Source organism: Sander vitreus, chromosome 24, assembly GCF_031162955.1.
Source record: "Sander vitreus isolate 19-12246 chromosome 24, sanVit1, whole genome shotgun sequence".
NCBI lineage: Eukaryota > Metazoa > Chordata > Actinopteri > Perciformes > Percidae > Sander > Sander vitreus.
The window spans coordinates 12,657,070-12,676,558 of record NC_135878.1 but is presented as its reverse complement, the minus strand read 5'-3'; the positions used below and the strand labels follow the sequence as shown (position 1 = coordinate 12,676,558).

At 38.0% G+C, this 19,489-nt stretch overlaps 1 protein-coding gene across 1 annotated transcript; it reads right to left on the bottom strand.

Moving 5' to 3' along the window:
- Positions 1-1,273: 1,273 nt before the first annotated feature.
- Positions 1,274-19,287, bottom strand: LOC144512526 (carnitine O-acetyltransferase-like). Its single transcript, XM_078243261.1, has 14 exons — positions 19,261-19,287; positions 17,965-18,246; positions 16,270-16,382; positions 14,675-14,728; positions 12,482-12,632; positions 10,461-10,635; positions 8,194-8,366; positions 7,719-7,791; positions 6,343-6,490; positions 3,890-4,012; positions 3,331-3,466; positions 3,077-3,139; positions 1,708-1,857; positions 1,274-1,531 (listed from the first exon to the last, which is right to left on the bottom strand). Exons 1-14 carry the CDS (start codon positions 19,285-19,287, stop codon positions 1,274-1,276), a joined length of 1,926 nt encoding a protein of 641 aa, XP_078099387.1.
- Positions 19,288-19,489: the final 202 nt, after the last annotated feature.

Genomic DNA, 19,489 nt, shown 5'->3' with positions numbered 1-19,489 from the left:
ACATCAGATATCTGTGTTTACTGTATTCATACGCATGTTATAACGTGTAAAATGTTGCATCACACATTCAGACATGTTTTTGTGCTTTTCCATGTTGCTTTTGTTAAAGGGTTTTCAACATTTTTGTGGCTTTTTTTTTAACCTTTGGTTGTTTTTTGGTGCTGAATGTAAAGCCAACAATGTGTCGTCTTCAGAGGTGCGAACATCAGATATAACAACATTTACAAAGTTGCATCACACATTCAAACATGTACACAGAAACTGGAAACCATCTCTTCTGTAGCCGCAGTTTTCTCTGTGCACGTGTTAATATGCCTTAATAAAAGGTTTTCCTCACAAACTGTATTCATGGATTCATTTTCTGTTGAAGAGCTGCCGCCTGTTGGTTTTATTTACAGTGGATTTATTGAGAAGCTGTGTGAGCAATGTACCTTTACATTTAGAGAATATAAAAGGACTTATTTACAGTTTGGGGCAGAACGTGACCCGTTTTCGTTGCTTTTTTTCAACGATGTTAATATTTTTTTATAACTCTTCTGTCGCTTTCTTGGAATTTTTTGTCACTTTTTTCAAAGTTTTAGTTTTTTGTCTGTTTCAATCACTTTGTAACGTTTTTTGTCGCTTATTTAGATTTTTTTTCCTTCTTTTTTTAAGTTAAATTTTTTTTAAAAGTTAAATAAATAAACTTAGTCACTTTCAGTACTGCTAACTTATAGATTGTACGAACCAAACAATTAAAATCCGTCGCAAAGTTAATAGTACTTAATTTTAACTTCAACATTTCTGAGTTAACACCTGTACTTCAATGATTATTTTTACGGGATGCAACTAGTGTTAGCATTTCCGTCTTCCCCCCCTGACCGGACCGACGTCTCCTGCCCTGGGTGGGTGAGCCGGACGGTTATGGGATTGTGGTATGCCACAGATACAGTGTTTTCAATTTGTGCATACTTATACCTACATACCTATATATTGTTCTTATAATTTATCCATGTTGATATTTATTAATGTTTTACAATAGGAGCAACTGTAATGTTACCCAAATCCCCCCCAGAGATCTCCAAAAGACAATAACTTTTTTTGTTTTATTTACTTTATTACAGAAATTTCTACAACAGGGTGCATTCATGAATTCCATCTACAATGGTCAGTCCCTGGTGCATGTCCATGATTTATAATTACAATATTATAGTCTGTATAAAGCAATGGTGTACCAGTTGGAACTCATAAATGTTTATATATTGTCATCTTAATTCTGCAATAATATGTCGCACTATTGGTTTAAGTCTGGATTAGTTTCAGCTCTTGTAGTTTGTTCCAGGAGGGTCCTCATGTCCAACAGTGCATCCTGGAACACATCAATCAGTGCATCCTGCACAGCATTGGCCCGATCTTCTTTGCAAGTGTTGTTGTTGGATAATTTAGAATAGACCATGTTGATTTCAATGTTATCATTCTTAATGTCATAGACGATTTCGTACCTTTCAGGTTGAGCCTGGAAACATAACCGATATCCAGCCTTGTTGCGTACCTGGTAAAAACGGACAAAAGTGAAAAGGCAGCGATTAGTAGTAGCAGTGAGAACTCTATACTCGTTTTCTGTGAATTGTAGTGGATCTTCTTTTCGGGCAAAGCAAGAACTTCCAGCAACATTTTCTGTGACATATTCCATTTGTATGGTGAATGATACTGGATACCGGTCCTTACCTGGCCTGCATAGAACTGCAAAGCAACGTCCTTGTCTAAGGTTTTATAGAAGGAGCTGTCTGTGAAGATCTCGGGCATTGAGATTTTTTCCTCAACAGCCTGCATCTTCAGAGCCCAGAGGTGGCTGGATATGTCATGGCCGTCCCTTGCCTGTTAGGATGGAGACAATACAATTTGTTTACAAAGTCGAACACGTAGTAAAGGAACCCTGTGGAGTTCTCTTCTCCATAATTCTGTTTTGTTGCACTAAAGCCCATCGTTTGGCCTTGAGGTATAACGTGTTGTATTTCCTTCCTTAAAACAGAATCTGGCCTAAAACTAACCGGATTCATCACTGTTTACAATCAGGTCTTTTTCGTCACTACCATTGCTGCTGCATTGCAGGAATGTATATTACAGTAACTGCTTACACATTGTAACAATCACTAATAATCTAGAGCATCATCGTCTTGTTTCCTATTGGATCAGTGTCTGCTGCTGCTGATCACCGGGTCACTTTTAACGGATGTAAAAAAAAAGGGCATTTACTATCTAACTGGGACTAACTGGGGGTTTTGGGACCGATTGCTGGGGATTTTCTATGGAAAAAGTACACACACCAATACCCGCAAATTACGTTTAACCATGTATCCAGCTAATTCAAATAGCTCATGTTACTGTATTGTGCGAACAGTTAACTTCATCTATTGAACAGACAGATCCAATTTCCCTGAGGAAATTCTGAGTCAGTTCTACCTTATGTGACCATTTCACGAACTGCCATGACACTGGGCTGCTCTGAGGGACGCAACAACGGGGAAATTAAGTTGGAACTCATAAATGTTTATATATATTATCATCTTAACTTTGCAATAATATGTCGCACTATTGGTTTAAGTATGGATTAGCTTCAGCTCTTGTAGATTGTTCCAGCAGGGTCCTCAAGTCCAACAGTGCATCCTGCAACACATCAATGCGATCCCCGGGCGCAGGGACACGATCTCTGCGCCACACGCCGCCACACCAATGGGACGGTTGTGGTTAGGAAAAGAAGAACGGGGAAAGGTCGTGGTTAGGAAAAGAAGAACTGGGAAAGGAACCGTAACACGCTGGACACGCTGACGACAATGGGACGGTTTTGGTTAGGAAGAGAATAACGCGGAAAGGAACTGCACCACGCGGGGCACGATCCCCAGTCTCCGGGGTGAAAGTCCTGTGTAATGTTGTTCTTTACCTTTTGAAATGTTTTGTATTTCAAATTGTTTGGTGGGATAGTGTAACAGGACAACTGTTTATAACAAACCAACAACAGTTATTGCTAAAAGGCATATTTACACTGAACATACACTGAACTGAAGTGAGCTTGAGTGATGCTGTGAATGGTACTCACCAATTTAGTGTGCCGTGTGTGTGTCTTTATAGCCTTCTCCAATAAATCAACCTTCTCTGAGTTCTGCACAAAACAGGAAGAAGACAGGAATGTTACAACTCATCACTTGTAGTTGGTTAGTGTTTATTATTGTGATTTCTGTTCAGAAATAGTATAATATAAAGCAAGCAAAGTCTCTCTGATATCAACACAACTGGCATTACATAGAGTTACATTATAATATAGTAGCATTACAAGTTTCCCTCTCTTCAGACCTGTTTGTTAGGGTCATCAAAGGCCTTGACAAAGGCAACTGAGGCAGGCAAGTTTATATTGGTAAAACTTAAACGGCCCATTCTGAAGGAACGCATGGAGACAGGTTCCAGTGCTACAGGCATCTGCTTGTGTTTTCTGACAAAAGAAAAGAGAAAAATGTTTTTTAACAAATTGTATTTCAACATACAGAGCCCTGAATCTTTTTGACCAGTCAAAAAAAAAAACAATATGACAAACACAGTGAGTAAAATGTTTCACTAACTATCCAGTTTGATTTTGCTGAGCATTTGTTTATCCCTTACTCCAGTTTCTGATGAGAAAATGTAATGTAATCATTCTATTTCTTTAATAATAAAGCCCTGATTTTAAGCACAACCTGAATGTATGAATCAATTTCATTTCAGTTTGACAAGAGTGTCTATTGCTGCCTTACTGTATGGTCAAGGGTTTTTAATGCAACCTTTGCCACTCTAGTTAACCTTGGTTAAATAATACGACAGTAGTATAAAGCCTGTATAAAAAGGCAGTCCATCTCCACATGACTTTTAGGCACCTCACCTGTAGTAGGCCAGCTGTAACGCCATCTGTATGAAAGCATCGGGGCTCAACTTGAAGGCCTTTATAAGATTTTTCCCAAAGTGTTTGAATACCATAGTCCTCATATCCAGGTCTTGTGCCCGTCTGTGGTGGTGGGAATGGGAGACATTGTTAGACACAGTTAGACCTTTCTTGGGTAGTTTGACAGCACTGGAACATTTCACTGTCATTGAAATAACCACACTAAGCTAGTTTGACCCCTTTTTACCAGATCTAGCTCACTTTGTTCATGTTTAACATGACCCCCTCCATACACACTAAAGTTAGTCAGGGTGTTCCATAAGGCTCTGTGCTATTCTATTTACGTACAGTGTTGGGCAAGTTACTTTTAAAAAGTAATTAGTTACAGTTACTAGTTACGTCTTCCAAAAAGTAACTAAATTAGTTACTCAGTTACAAATTTTAAAAGTAACTAGTTACTTCAGAATGTAACTATTGTGTTACTTTCAAGTACATTTTTAAATGCTCAAATGTGACCCCAATTTCTAATAGCTAGGTGAGATCTGAAATTAGGCTTCTGTCAACAAAGTCTTTTAGGAGTTTATTTATTGCAAGAAAGGTTCAATACATCACAGCACAAGGTCTGGAAGAATGAACAAAGATACAAAACAATCACTCGCTTAAAAACCCTCTCACAAGCTGGCAGTCAGGTTAGGGGCGTAAAATCAACAGCCTGACCAGCTGACAGGACATGGGAGGGGGTAAATTACTAGCCCTTCTGACTATAAGTCCATCTGACCTCTGATCTCCAAATCCAGGACCGAAAAGGGAGGTAGAGAAAAAAAACAGTCTCTGCACTTTAGATAAACAGAACATAAAGTTTGGCTATCAGGAACCCACAAATTCCAAATCAACTGCAGTTGATATTGCAATAAATAATTTTAATCTTTTAAATGCACCTTTTTTAGAATAGGTGTAAAACTAACACATTTATACTGCATGCAAAATGTTTTTTGGTAAATACTATATGAGTGTATCATAAAGTGTGCATGTCTGTAAAGGGCAGAGTTGTGGATAGCCATAGAACCCATTTTCATTTAGAGATCTAGAGGTGAGAGGTCAAGGGACCCCTTAAAAATGTACATGCCAGTTTTTTCCCTTTCCAAAATTGAATCTAACTTTGGAGCATTATTTAGCACCCTTCCTGTCAGGTTTCCTCTGTAGTTGCCATAATTCACTGTAAAGAACCATTGATCACTTTTATTAGGGCTCGGGCGCCTACAGCGGCAAAGGCCCTATTGAAACTCAAGGGATTCTTTTTTCTTTCTTTCGGCAAATGAATCGCCTTTTTGAGGAGCTTAACATATTCAAAAAATTGGCGGTCGCATCAAGGAATAGACACACAAAAATGGCTCGCTAGCGCCCCCTACAAAATTAAATAAATTGAGCCCCTGCAGTACGTTTAACGTAGACTAGTGAAACGTGGTACACATATGAACCATGTCAAGACATACAAAAAAAGCTCCTTGGAGCCATACCCATAATGCAACAGGAAATTGAAAGCCCGAAATTAGTGCAATTTTGGCCATTTCCACGTCGTACGTTAACAAACTCCTCCTAGAGATTTCATCCGATCAACTTAAAATTTGGTCTGTGCCATCTTAAAGATGAAAAGTTATTAAAAGAAAAGCTTTTCGTCATAGGACATGGCCGTAATATATAGGCCAATAATGGCTCAAAGTCATAGCTCCCCCTAGTGGCAACAGGAAGTAGACCTAAAAGTCAAGGTGCTACACTTTAACGAACTCCTCCTTCAAATTTGGTGTGTGCCATCTGAAGAAGTTATTAAAATCAAGACTTTTTGTCAAACGGTGTGGGCGTGGCATGGCGGCCATTTTGAGTGTTTAGCGATGAACGAGAAAGTGGCTGTAACTAGAGTGTACATTGTCCATTCTGCTTGAAATTTCCCATGATCAACAAGAGTCCAGGCCTAAGGACAGCTATAGCCCTATTTTGACTTTTGGTCATAGCGCCCCCTGCTGGCAACAGGTAAAGTCAAGGTGCTATACTTTAACGAACTTCTCCTACATGTTTCAACCAATGGACTTCAAATTTGGTGTGTGCCATCTCAACACCTTACAGATGAAAAGTTATTAAAAGCAAAACTTTTCGTCAAACGGTGTGGGCGTGGCATGACGGCCATTTTGAGTGTTTAGCGATGAATGAGAAAGTGGCTGTAACTACAGTGTACATTGTCATATCTGCTTGAAATTTCCCACAATCAACAAGAGTCCAGGCCTGAGGACATAAACAAGCCAATATTGACTTTTGGTTATAGCACCCCCTGCTGGCAAAAGGAAATCAGCATTATATGACAAATATGTCATACGCACTGTGTAGTAAATGAGACCCAGGGTGTAGTAAATGAGACCCAGGGTGTTTATGTAACTATCACAACTAAAAGCTGTTCTCACATGTCCAGGTGCCGCTTGGCCTCCTCAATGTCCGTCTTGAGTTCTGGTGTAATGTTGAAGTGTAGTCTCTGGGGTTCGGGAAGCGGCTCCAAGGGAGACTGCACCACCTGTGGCTTTTTCCTGTTTTCACACAAATGATACATGAGAGGGAACAGAAGGGAATTAAATGAAAAACAAAAGTCACATAAAAATACACACTAACCAAGCACATCTGACAGCTAAAATACCAGGAGCAAACAAAAGATCTGAAATGATTGTGTCTTAATAAGCCAAAAAGAAAAAAAAAGAAACTGGATCTAAGATAATGCAGATCGATTTGGAACAAGGTTGAAGTAAATTTGGATTTGGAGTAAGTGGATAAAGTAAGGCTTAGAAGAAGAAAGCCCATAAACCAAAGAACTATACACAAGAGGAAAAGCCTGAATGCTTACTGGAATGCACAAAACAAACGGGCATAGAACAAAGGGGAAGACTCTGTTGACCCTGAATGCCTTATGCAAAACTTCGAAGCAAATTTTCTTTTACTGCACTTATTGCACGAAAAGCATTCTTTGGTTATGTATACAGTGGAGGTACTGCATGTTTCATCTGCATGTAAGCAGTACAGTAAGTCTTCAGACTTTCCCTCAAGTTACCAGCTAACTCTAGCGCTAGCTGGCTAGCTTAGTTGGCAGAATGCAAAACAAGACATTTTTAGGTGACCAAAAATGTTCCAGTTAACTTTGATGAAGTTAAAACACACAGTGAGGGGGGGTCAAAGTTTACGATGATAACAGCGACAACACCCAAAAAACAAGTGTAGATCTATTTTAATGTCCACAGTGCCATGGATACCCATTGCTAAGCCTCTGTCCTGATTGACACGTCGACGTGTAGCCTGGGACCATAACTTACTGAATGAACATCATGCTGTATGGAAAAGACTTAATGTAGTGATTTAAGACCAAAAACTCACAATGAAAATGTTTATTGAGGTAATAAATCAAGTGAAAAGTAGTTGGTTCATTTTCTCATAGATCTCACTTATCTAAACTTATTTTTTTCCCGTCCTGGAAATTACATACTTTGACCATTATTTTTTACAGTCTACGGTTAGACCTCAAGAAGGGTGAACAACACTGAATGTAAACAGAAACGTTGTTCACATCAAAACTCCACAGGGGCACTTTTGAATAGCTCGGTATTGTAGACATATGTGTGATTGGACAAAGACCATTTCACCGGTCAGTGCCACAGCAAGATGTTATGATTTTAAACTATGTGTACACTTGTCTAACTTTTTATCATGTGATTATTACAGCAAATCAAAACACCTACACTTACAAAAGCGTATATATTGTCTACTCACATTAGGGGGAAAAAACGTGCGCACATGTCCACAACGACTACACCATCAGCATTGACATTCAAGGTGTTAACACCACATAACCCGTCTTCTCCAATAATTATCTGAAAAAATATTGAAAAAAAACACAATTAGCATTACATCACAACTTCTCATGAGTCTGTGTATGTGTGACTGTGTTGCTGAAGTTATTCTAACCAGTGAATGCTTAAGGGAGAAGTTTAGACTTGCTCAGCAGTTGATTGGTGCTTTTATTGTACTGATTATTATTGACTATGATTACTGGTTAGCCATGATGGATCAGCTGATACAGCAGTACAACTGTATCATTATTGCACTCTAGACTGATGCATTTATGCAGAGAAACAAGAGAGAGAAATGTATTCAACAATAAAAAGGTTTCTTCTGGCTGTTTGTTTTCAAATTTGTGATATCAGTCCCAAGTCCTCGTGCCAGAAAAAAAAACCTCAGTGTTTAGTGTATATTTTTCCTTTGTGTTATATCACCTGCAGCCCCTTGTCAAACCAACGGTTTCCACCGTTCCACTGACTGCCTCCTCCGTGCATCATCGAGTCAGTGGCATTGTTGTCAAACGTCTCATCCGGGGGCAACGCTCCATCCAAACACACTGTGAAGATGCTGCTTTGGATAGCCAGCACTGACTCTTTGTTGGTCTTATCTAATAATAATAATAATAATAATAATAATAATGAATATACAAATAATAATTTGTATGGCAGCTTTAAAACAGAGTTCCCAATGTGCTTTGACAGACAAAGCAGGATATCCAGGGGTCAATATAACAACAGAGGGCTAAACAGTGGGGCTAGCGGGACAACATTTGGGTAAATAAAAACAAGAGGACAAAATAGAGAGAAGTAGAGAGAAGACAAAATAGAAAACAATTAAAAAAACATAGCAAATAAAAAAAGGGGAAAAACATTTTGACGTGTCACTGCCTTTTTATGTGTATTCAAAGAACATATTAAAGCGTCCATATTATGCTCATTTTCAGGTTCATAATTGTATTTTAAGGTTGTACCAAAATAGGTTTATATGGTTTAATTTTCAAAAAACACCATATTTTTGTTGTACTGCACAGCTCTCTCTCACTGCTGCAGATCCTCTTTTCAGCTGGTCTCTGTTTTAGCTACAGAGTGAGACCTCTTTTCTTCTTCTGTACTATCTTTGATTGCACTCGCACATGCGCAGTAGCTCAGATGTAAATCATGTCAGCTAGCTAGCTCCATAGACAGTAAAAGAAAGGCTGTTTCTCCAACTTCGGTCAGTTACAAGGCAGGATTAGCTGGGAGACTTCTAAGTGAGGGCGCACATGGAAGTAGTTCTTTTGTAGATTATGGTGAACTTGTGTGTGTTGTAGCAGTGCTTTGCTATTGAGAATGAGGTAGCATGCTAGCATTAGCATTAGCATGCTAACGCTAATGCTACAAGCTAATGGTTGCGGTTAGCCAGCTCGTTTCGGCTTGTGACATCACAAGGCAGGACACATTCAGAAACTGTATGTCACTCAAAACAGCATGGATGGATTTTTTTCAGTAAGTTTGTATGTGTGTGGAAGCACCAGAGACACAAAAGAACACCCCAGATCCCAGAAAAGGTGTTTTTTTATAATATGGGCATTTAAGGCTCAAAAACTTAAACACTAAAAAAGTAACAAAACTGTCAAACTGTATGGTGAACTAAGATAGAATAATGTATTTCTTTTTTTGTATTATAGGTTATTCATCCCCATTTTATATACTGTATAGTAGTACTCCCCCAAAATTACTTACAGAAGGACCCCAAAGCACTCAATATGCAACTCTATATGCACACTATACCCTACTACTTACACACTGTGTACTTCTACTTCAGAGGAAAACATTTTCCGACTACATTAACCTGACAGAGAATGTTGCAGATTCAAAATTTGGTCACAAAATATAACAATTAAAATATAGAGTAATCACAAACATTTTCCTCCAGTAGGCATGGACGACATACACCACCCAATCCGGTACGTTATGAGAGCCATTCAGCAAAAATCTGCCTAAATCAACCACAATAATCAGACCGAGTATAGAGTTGGACTCAGAAAGACGGAGTTAGCCGGCTCAAAAATGTGAGTGTGTTGCTGGGGGCGGAAGAAAAGGTGGAAGGCAATGAAAATAAATAGTTTCAGAGTAACCCTAACACTAACTACATTTTAGGGATTTTAGTGCTGTCTTTCGTCAACAATACATGTTGACATTGCCACAGTCAGCGTCATTATTATCGGAAATGAATCTATAAATAAATAAATAAAAAAAATCAATGATGTTACCATTTATGCAAAGTAATGTGTAGTTCTCTGTCTACATAGAGGGAGAAATAACACTATTCCAACAAAAATAAATATAATGAATGTGAATTATGTGAATTATTCCTTTTGGTTTTTGATTTACTATCAAGGGACAACTCCAAAAAAATTGGTTTATAGACCAGACATATTGCTTGAACGGACCAAAAAAAAAAAAAGGATTACTGGCACTGGCTGCCCTTAAGCAAGGCACCAAACCCCCAACTGTGCATGGGCAACTCTCTCGTTTTGACATCTCGCCAGTAATGCATGAGTATACTGCAGGTCCTGTTTGCATGCGTGTGTATTTTCAGGCCTTTGTGTATGATGCTTAGTATAGGTTTACAGTTCCTGCTACAAGATCACCTTTCTTACTGTAGACAATAAGTTGATCTGTTCACAGGTTCTCATAAATGAGTGCAGAGTTGTTCTCACCCTTGATGAGGTCGATGTAGGTTTTGCCCCAGATGTCACGATGCTCGGTGGTGAGGATGCCGACAGGCTCCACGTTGTTCTGTAGTGAGGAGTTGCAGATCCTCTCCAGCTGAACACAGAGCTGATCAACTGTCAGTGGAGTCCCATCACTGTTGTACGCGTCCAGCACAAAGAACTTAATCCAAAGGGAAGAAACACATGAAAGCAAGACTGGATTACCAACTGAACCAGCTGAATTTCCGGCGGCAACAGAGCAATCCCGGAAGTGGAAAGTCCTGCACATAGACTTACAAATGCTTACAAATTATCTCACATGCTGGAAATGGCCGGGGTGTTTACAGGTCATATTCTGTTAATATCATGTCAAATCCAACCACTCACAGTTCAATTAAATGTTAAAGCATTAAGCTAAACAGTTTCTTTAAGTTTGATAATTAGTCTTGCTTAATGTCAATATGTCATAACGTAAAAAGCTCAACAATGCTAACTTTGCATTAAACCCTTAAACTGTAGGATGTTACACCACGTAATTTGTATTATTTAATACAGATTTTTATTTTCATGTACTCATCTTTAATGATTTCACATAAATAAAAAGCATTTCCCAGATTAACACAACTGAAATAATGCAAGGGATTCTTTTAAAAAGAAAAAAACAAAAACTGACAATTTTAGACAGTTGACAATCAGTAAACAAAAATTAACTTTATGTTGAACAACAAGACAAGCAAGTTATCGAGCCATGTCATTGTCCCCAAATCAATATCAAGACTTTCACGAACAAATGATACGCCGTGTGTACTTTCAGCCACAGCCTGAAGTAGCGAGTTGAACAACGAACAAGATGCGAGATGATTGCTGTAAAACCATGTAAGTTCAGAGGGGCAGTGTAACTTAATATGCGCAGCTTGGGTGTTAGCGAAACCCTCTGCTGTTCAGAGGACGAGGCACTGAAGGAAATAACTAGGGGTGGGACGAGACACCCAGCTCACGAGACGAGAAGAGACACGAGATTGGGTTCACAAGATCGAGACGAGACGAGATTTTAACACTATTTTACAGAAAACTTCAATGAAAAATGTGCTTTATTCAACTGAAAGCGACAAAATGAAAAGAACGAGCACTGAGAGGTTTTGCCACAAGCTCAAGTGACTGGCTTATCTCCTGTATAACTAACAGTTACTCCATTACTTATTTCATATGTATGGTGCAGAGCTAGTCCATCTACTCAGAGAACCAAGGTTACAACGTAACCAAGCGTTTTCTGGCATTAGTTGAGACCAAATGTTTTGTACTTTAATTTGTCATTGTACAGTAGACAGAGAGAAATAAAGCTTATTTTACTATTGTTTCACATTGATGACATTCTGAAACAAATAAATTACCATCCAACACTCAACAGATGATTTTTGTCAAGACAGATGCTCTTTTCTCCTCCTCTGCATTTTATTCATTGCAGCAGTAAACAAGGAAGTAGGCTACTAGCTAGTAGTAGCTAGTATCAATTCATGACCATTATAGGACAAACTGAGAACATTTCTCTTTGTTTAATATCTTTAAAAGTAAAGTTAGCTTTTGCTGTTCGCTTACCGACTGATTTTAACTCTGGTTCTCTAACTTCCCAACGCTGGGTTTTACAGGCAGTTTTTTTCTTCTTCCATCGCTCTGCAAAAGTTAACTCAGAGTCAACTTTGGAGAACGGGCGGGGGGGGGGGATCTTCTATGCCAATTTTGAGGCTGCTGCTCTGCACTTGTTTACTGATATCGCGAGACACTTTTTACCTCAACGATAAATTTCGTTACGTTATTTGCGGCACGAGATCTCGTCACACCTCTAGAAATAATAGATTCACAATTTTTGGGGGGTTTAAATGTAGCTCATCAATTTAGAACGCTAAACAGACGGTTTCACCAGAACTCGTAAGTTGGTGTCTTATATCACTTTTTTTAATAGAAACCCTACAGCCAGTCAGAATTGAGTATTCACCCAGACCATTGTATAATGACGTGATGTTTCTCACCTGAGAGTTGTGTACAACAGTGATGTGTTTCTCTGCGTAGAACGCCACTGAATCTCTCTCCGGACCAGGGACAATGCAGGATGACAGAATCTGCTCGTACTGCTTCATACACAGCGGCTGCCCTCTTATGTAGTCAGCTGTTAGTGTACCACTGCAAACATACAAACACGAAACACTAACTCAGCTATTCAGTGTCACATACACATAGTGTCACATAGGAGTGGTGATGGCGCAGGTCAGGACCACTTTGAGTAATGTAGCTCCGCCTCCATCTTTAACGTAAGTTTAGTCTCTTCGCCTACATAACTAGAGAAAATTAGGAGGCCTACACCAGATACAATGCACACACAATATTTTTTAATGAAGTTTGAATGAAAACAAACTTTTGCCGAAATCAGCTGTGTTCAGCTTGAGCCATGTCTTTTCTATGAATAATCTTACACATAGATTTTGGTGCAAAATACAAATACTAAAGCTGATCTAACCACAGATGATAGTGTTCATAAAAGACAGAGCAAATGTCTGAACTTCTACAAGTTCAACTTAAGTTGAAATCCAAACACCCTTTAATGTCATTCGTATCGTATTTGATACTAGACGTTCAGTGACCTCTATGTCATCCACATGACATACTTTCCTGAAAAACCTGTCGTATGAAAATGATAAATTATACATGTTTTCTGCCCCCTGGTGGATTATCCATGCACTGCACTATTGGTAAAATGCAGGCTTTAAATAGAAAATCAGAAATGGCTGCCCTGATTCACTGACCTGCACGTTTTGCATGCAAATCTTTGATAATTTAAATTACAGTAAGAATAACATTTATATTGTTACAAATACTTCAATATCAATATTTACTTGATTAAATCAACTTATAATTAATTAATTTTGTATTTTGTAGCTTACTCCATAGTAAAATTGTGTTGAGAATGTATGTATCAAATGTGATACTGCATGTATTTAGACCTGTAGGACTGGCGGCGATCTCTGCTGTTTGGATTTATTGTCATATTCATATTTTAGGCTAGTGTGAAGTTAGTGGTATCACATTAAACTAGATGATTTAAGGAATCCAGTGGAATCAAGCTTGGAAGGAGGAAAAGTAATGCTCCAAAGTTTGTCTACATTTTGGCAAAAGAACAACTGGGATATCCATTGCCAGATATTTAATTGAAAATGGGTTTTATGGGTACCCACAAGTCTCCTCTTTATAGAAATGCACGTTATGCTAATGCACATTTGTTATCATACAGTACAAATGTGTTGTTTCCATCTCTTATATAATGGTTCGTTTGAATATTTCAGCATACTGCGGTCCGTAAACATGCTTGGAGTTGCATAAATCATGTCTGACTGGAAAGCTGAGACTCTTGTGGATTCAATGAGACCAATCGTATTCACGTGTGATGATGCTAGTCCCCAAAAGAGCCATTTAATTGTAGTAGGACCAGTCACTGTAAAATGAGCTGTTGTGACCGTGAGGACAATTACAGACCAACGAAACTGAACAGCCACAAACTAGAGACCGAGGATGTTTGGCTTTCCTAATTTGTTTTTGTGTGTGTTTTCAGATAGCAAGAAAGTACAGTGTTCAAGATGCCCTTAGAATGATTACGGATGGCAATTCAAGTGAAATGGAGCAGTTAGGGGAAGATAAGGATGATAATGCTATAAAAAAGTGTGTTTCTTTGTTTCTAAAAAGAATGTTTTGTGATCAGATAATTCAGATAAATGCCTGACGTATCAAATATGATGGAAAAATATCATATCACTTAAAATGTATCTAAAAATATTGTTTTACATTTTGTCCAAAGGTCCAAAAGAACTTTAATTGAAAAATTAAATTAAAAATTGATGTTTCATGCTTTAGAGGAAACAAAATCACCATTCAAATTCTTCATAGAACTGATTTCATATCTCTGGCTTATGACAACATCATTTTAAAAAGCATATCACTGTTTTCAGGCAGCAGTTGAAAACTCTTAATGTTAATGTGTAATTTAACTTCTTCTGCCAAAAACAACATCAGCTTTAGTAAATATTACGGTTCACTTTTGAGCTGCACAATAGTCATTAATTATAACATTGTGTGAAACAATAAATCATGACGTAAAATAATTAAACAGTGAGAATGACAAAGATCTTGTGTGTCTAAGGGAAAAATTAGAACATTTTAAGCATACTACTCACTTTTCAATCATTCTCTTAATTTCCAACACAGCTGTAATGAGTTGAGCAGCACACCTGAACAAAAAAAACATGGTTATTCATTTTACTGTGCAAAAACAAACTAACAATTTGAGAATGAGACTAATTTCATAAAGGAATGGTACATGTTAGAGAGGCTGAGATATCCTGACTTTTTTACCCTCGTATACGTTGAGCTCTTAGTCTCGACGCTAATCCAAGATGACCCTGATGTAGTTTCTTGGCTTTTGAAAAGTTACATCCAGAGCCACAGAGGACATTATACAACAGTACGACTCCTCTTGACAACTGATTTGGGGTTACTCTCTTATGATGATTTGTCATTATTTATTTGTCTAAAGTTCTTGAAGAGTTGTTGTTTCTACTGTTTTACAGTGTGTTGATTGCGAGTAAACTTTTGATGGAGTTGATCAGTTATTTATTTAGGACATTTGAGGCTTTTGGTTATACTTATTATAATTTGATATTTTGTAAGAAGTTTAGTGTAATAAAAGTGTTCATAAATTTGGAGAGTTTATACTTTGTCAATTGTTACATTATTTGGCTTTTATAAAGTTACCTCTAATGCTATAAAAGATTAGTTAATAATTAATAAGTGGTTTATAAAGCATCATGTAACACTCATTTGGCCCCATTCAATCTTTTGGTGATCTATAAAAGAGGTACTTTTTTGTACAATGATATCTATCTAAATTATTAACCATTGATAAGGTATTCTAGTCATCAGATGCAACTTAACAATAGCCAACTGAATAATTGGTATCAACAAATTATTTCTTAAAAAGGTTTACAAAACATTTGGTAATCATTAACAAATGCTTAATATAATACATCAAATTATATGAATGTGTGCAACAATAAACTGTTAAAATAACATAACAATAACATTATAGCATTACTAATAATTACTAAAAATTTGTAAACATGAATAATTACCATTTAATTGTTAACAGTAAAATAACTATGAACTGAAATTTAATTAAATATCAATTTACCATTAATTAGTGATGGTTATATATTATATGTTGCTATATCACTGACATTTCTTGTAGTATTTTGTTAAAAGTGGATGGTGAACAGAGAGGCATCTGACAGGGTTGTCCCTTATCTAGGATGCTATACTCTCTGGCCATTGAACCTCTCTTGAATCAACTCAGACAGGGTCAAAGGGTTAAACTTTTCAGAAAGTATAAATTCAGCTTGTCAGAATATGCTGATGATGTCAAAGTATTCATCACAGGTCAAACAGATAGACAGACAAACATTCAAACCGAAGCTCGCATAATATGAATGGGCATACCAAGGTGGAGATATGAAAAGAGCCACCAAAACTACCAGCTGGACTGCAGTGGAGCAGACAGGGGATAAAGTGCTTAGGTTTTTTTCCTGAATAAAAACTAGATAGGGGTAATAGAATAGTTAGTGCTCGTCTACATGGGCTAGATGGTTCAGCCTCAGTTGTCCTACATGGGGAGGGTTCTTTAACCCTAGTCTCGCATTGCCAGACTTTCCTCAACAGCGCTGCGGAGGAGGGTCTGGCTGTGTGTGTGTGTGTGTGTGTGTGTGTGTGTGTTTACCTTATTTGTCCCTTTTTATCTCTGAAATCCATTTGTGGAAAAATCATCCCAGACCAATTCAAGAGGGACGTACGTTTGATGAGATTATCAGCGTTCACATAATGGTCTGTTAACTACAAACAGTAACAAAGTATAAGTGACACAAAGATACAAACAGACAGACATATGTTTTTCATCCCCTGCAGGGTTGCACAAAGTGTATGAAACCAGTACTGAACTTACACTTTGACAAGAAGTCTGGCTACAAAATTCATGGTTTGAATTTATAGTGACAATCCTTTAGGTTTATTTCTGGTTACGAATTTGCTGACACCTGCAGTTACTGGTGGTAACATTTTATTGATACAAGTCCCAGAATTGTGTTTGAAAATGCACTTGTATGATCAACTGGACGCAGCAAACACACGTAAATGTGGATCGCACGCAACTAGGCCCTCCCTACGAAGCAGCCCGATTGGTTGGGGTTAGGCATTGACCCCGAGTAGTTGAGGTTAGGATAGCCAATTGGTCAGGGGATAGGACTTGAACAAATCGAGTTCCGTTACCTTGCGTAGGCATGGACACCTGGCCAATAGTAGCGTGTGAATGCTATTGAAGGGCGGGTCTTGCCTAGAAGTTAATTTAATGAATATGGTCCTCCTTTCCTACAACTACGATTGATACTGATATGACATTAGTTCTACGTTCAACATTTATAACTGATCAACAGGCAGATGTCTTCTTGCTAATTAGATCCAGATCTGGTGAGGGTAAATTCAGTTACCTTAGTTATTTTTGCTTTGTTCACATGTAAATGTCTAGGTCTTCATATTTTGTCTTTCAATGTAAAGCACTTTGAGTTTAAGTGTAATGAAATCTGCTATGTAAATAAAATTGCCATTGCAAAACCAATTGACATTTCACTTTATTACAACTACACTGTCAAATAGTTATCTAGTCAGCTCTGTGATGAAAATACGTTTTACATTGAATGTAAAATCATCCTAAATACTTTTTAGTACTGTCACTGTGGCTTTAGGTTTAAGTTTATTGAGTGTGATGACATATTGAAGAAATACTCAACTTTAGAAATACAGATCAAGGACTATTATTGATCATATGTGATTTATTTTGTAGCCGGCCAAAGGAACAGGAGGCAGCTTGTTTTCATTCAATTTGATGATGATTGTATTGTAAAACCACAACTGGCTGTAACTGCAGTGTTCTGTCTTGTGTTTAGACATTTATATACTTTACATATCACATTGGTTTTAGTCAAACATCAGCTGTATCTCTGCAACTCTGAGCAGGTGCAGCTGCCACTTTGACCACACCCTTTCTCTCCAGTTCATCCCTCTCTTTCTGGCTCAACCCTCTGTTTTATTTAGCACTAGATTGCAATAGACCCAAGTTTTCTAAGAAAGGTGTGGCTTAAATGTGGTCAAGGTATACGTTGTGAAGTAAGAATTATTTAGTCAAGATAATCATGATTTATCTTCTAAACTTGGAGATCTTATAGAAATCCCACCCCACACTGTGTCTGTGAGCTCTCCGTCACTGGCAGAAAGTGTTTGAATGGCAGTTCCAGGAGATGAGTGCACTATGAGTTGCTCATTTAGTAAACCAGGAACCAAATAACTGCAGAATGTGTGAGCAGGTCACCCCCATTGTGTCAGTGAAAGTGCCTACAGCTGTTGGTGTAGTTGTTGAGCTCACCCAGTTCTCAGTGTTGTCTGCTTCCCTCTCCAGGCCTCTCTGCAGTCTTTCACCAACACCTCCTGCTTTCTGAAACACTTCCACCAGCTCTTTTGTTCGCCTCAGCTCGTCCGGCTCCACCATGGACTCCACGTAGCTCAGGTAGAGCTCACAGGTCTGCTGCAAAGGGGGGACAGGGATCTTGGGCAGTTCTTTCTGCTGGCTCAGGTTTCTTCCAGCAACCATGTGTGTCGATGATACAGGTTTGACCAATTGCCAGGGCTTCACCATCCCCACCTTCACCTGGAAGACACAACAATGTACTCAAATACATGCATGTTGTAACTTATGACAGCGGTTTCATCTTGACCAGATACCAGTAAGTCCTTATTGTATTACAATCTATTCTGCAAGAAGAAGACCTGGATTATAGTGTAATTTCGTGTTTGTTTTTTTTTCCAACCTGGACCCATGCATCGATGTCATTGAGTAACTGATGTGAATAAAAATCTCTGAAATTGGCAAAAAGCAGCAGTGAAACGGGATGCAATGTAACCATATACAGTAGGGCAAATGTGCAATGTCAATTTTGTCCCTAAAAGTGATGTTTTTGCCACTGACAGGCTCAAAATTGTTTTTTCAAAGTGTTTGACAACATTATGGAAAGGATCCCTACAGAGACATTTTGGTTAAAGAGTAAGAGCCTTTGTTTAACCAGAAACAGCTCCGAAATCAAAATCGCCAAACAGATCACACTCAATTTAGCAATCCGGGGATGTTTTTACGTTACACAAATGTTTTTATTTATTTAATTTAATATAATTTATTAAATGTATTACAAATGACAATTTTCTATTTACTCTTTAACAAAAAGGTCTATCTCCGTAGGGATCCTTTCCAGAATGTTGTCAGATACTTAGAGTAATAATCTGAGCCTGTCTGTGGCAAGAAAAACAAGCACTTTTAGTGGACGAAATTTAAGGTACCGCAGCGATCTTGCTCAATACTGGGCCGAGTTCAGAAATGGTTTTTCCTATCAGTCACTTAGACACAAAATCATGGGCATTGCACAAACTTGTTTAGCTTTGAATGTAACACACATTCATTTAAATTAAATGTAGAGGTTACACACTCATCTTTAACGTAATAGTTAAAGGGGTATATGCAATAATTAAAATCAAAATATAAAAAAAAATTTTTGCCAGAACTTAGACATACGAATACAGGGTAACAAACCTTAGTTTTATGCAAGGATAAACAAATGTACCCACATGATTAAGTCTAGCTAGTGTAATTTAATAAGGTGGTGTTACTTACCAGAGCTCTGCTGCAAATTCTCAACATTGTGCTTTCAGAGAGATCCCCACAGACTGAAGTCAGACACTATTTACCGGTTTAAATGTGTTTAAGGGATACAGGTGGATAATGTCTGTAAAAGAAAAGCTTCTGGTATATGAGAGGAGTTGGTAACAACGGCTCTGCTGCCAGCTCAACTATCTACAGACTATCAGACATCAACTGAATATAAAGGTGGGTTAAAGCCAGT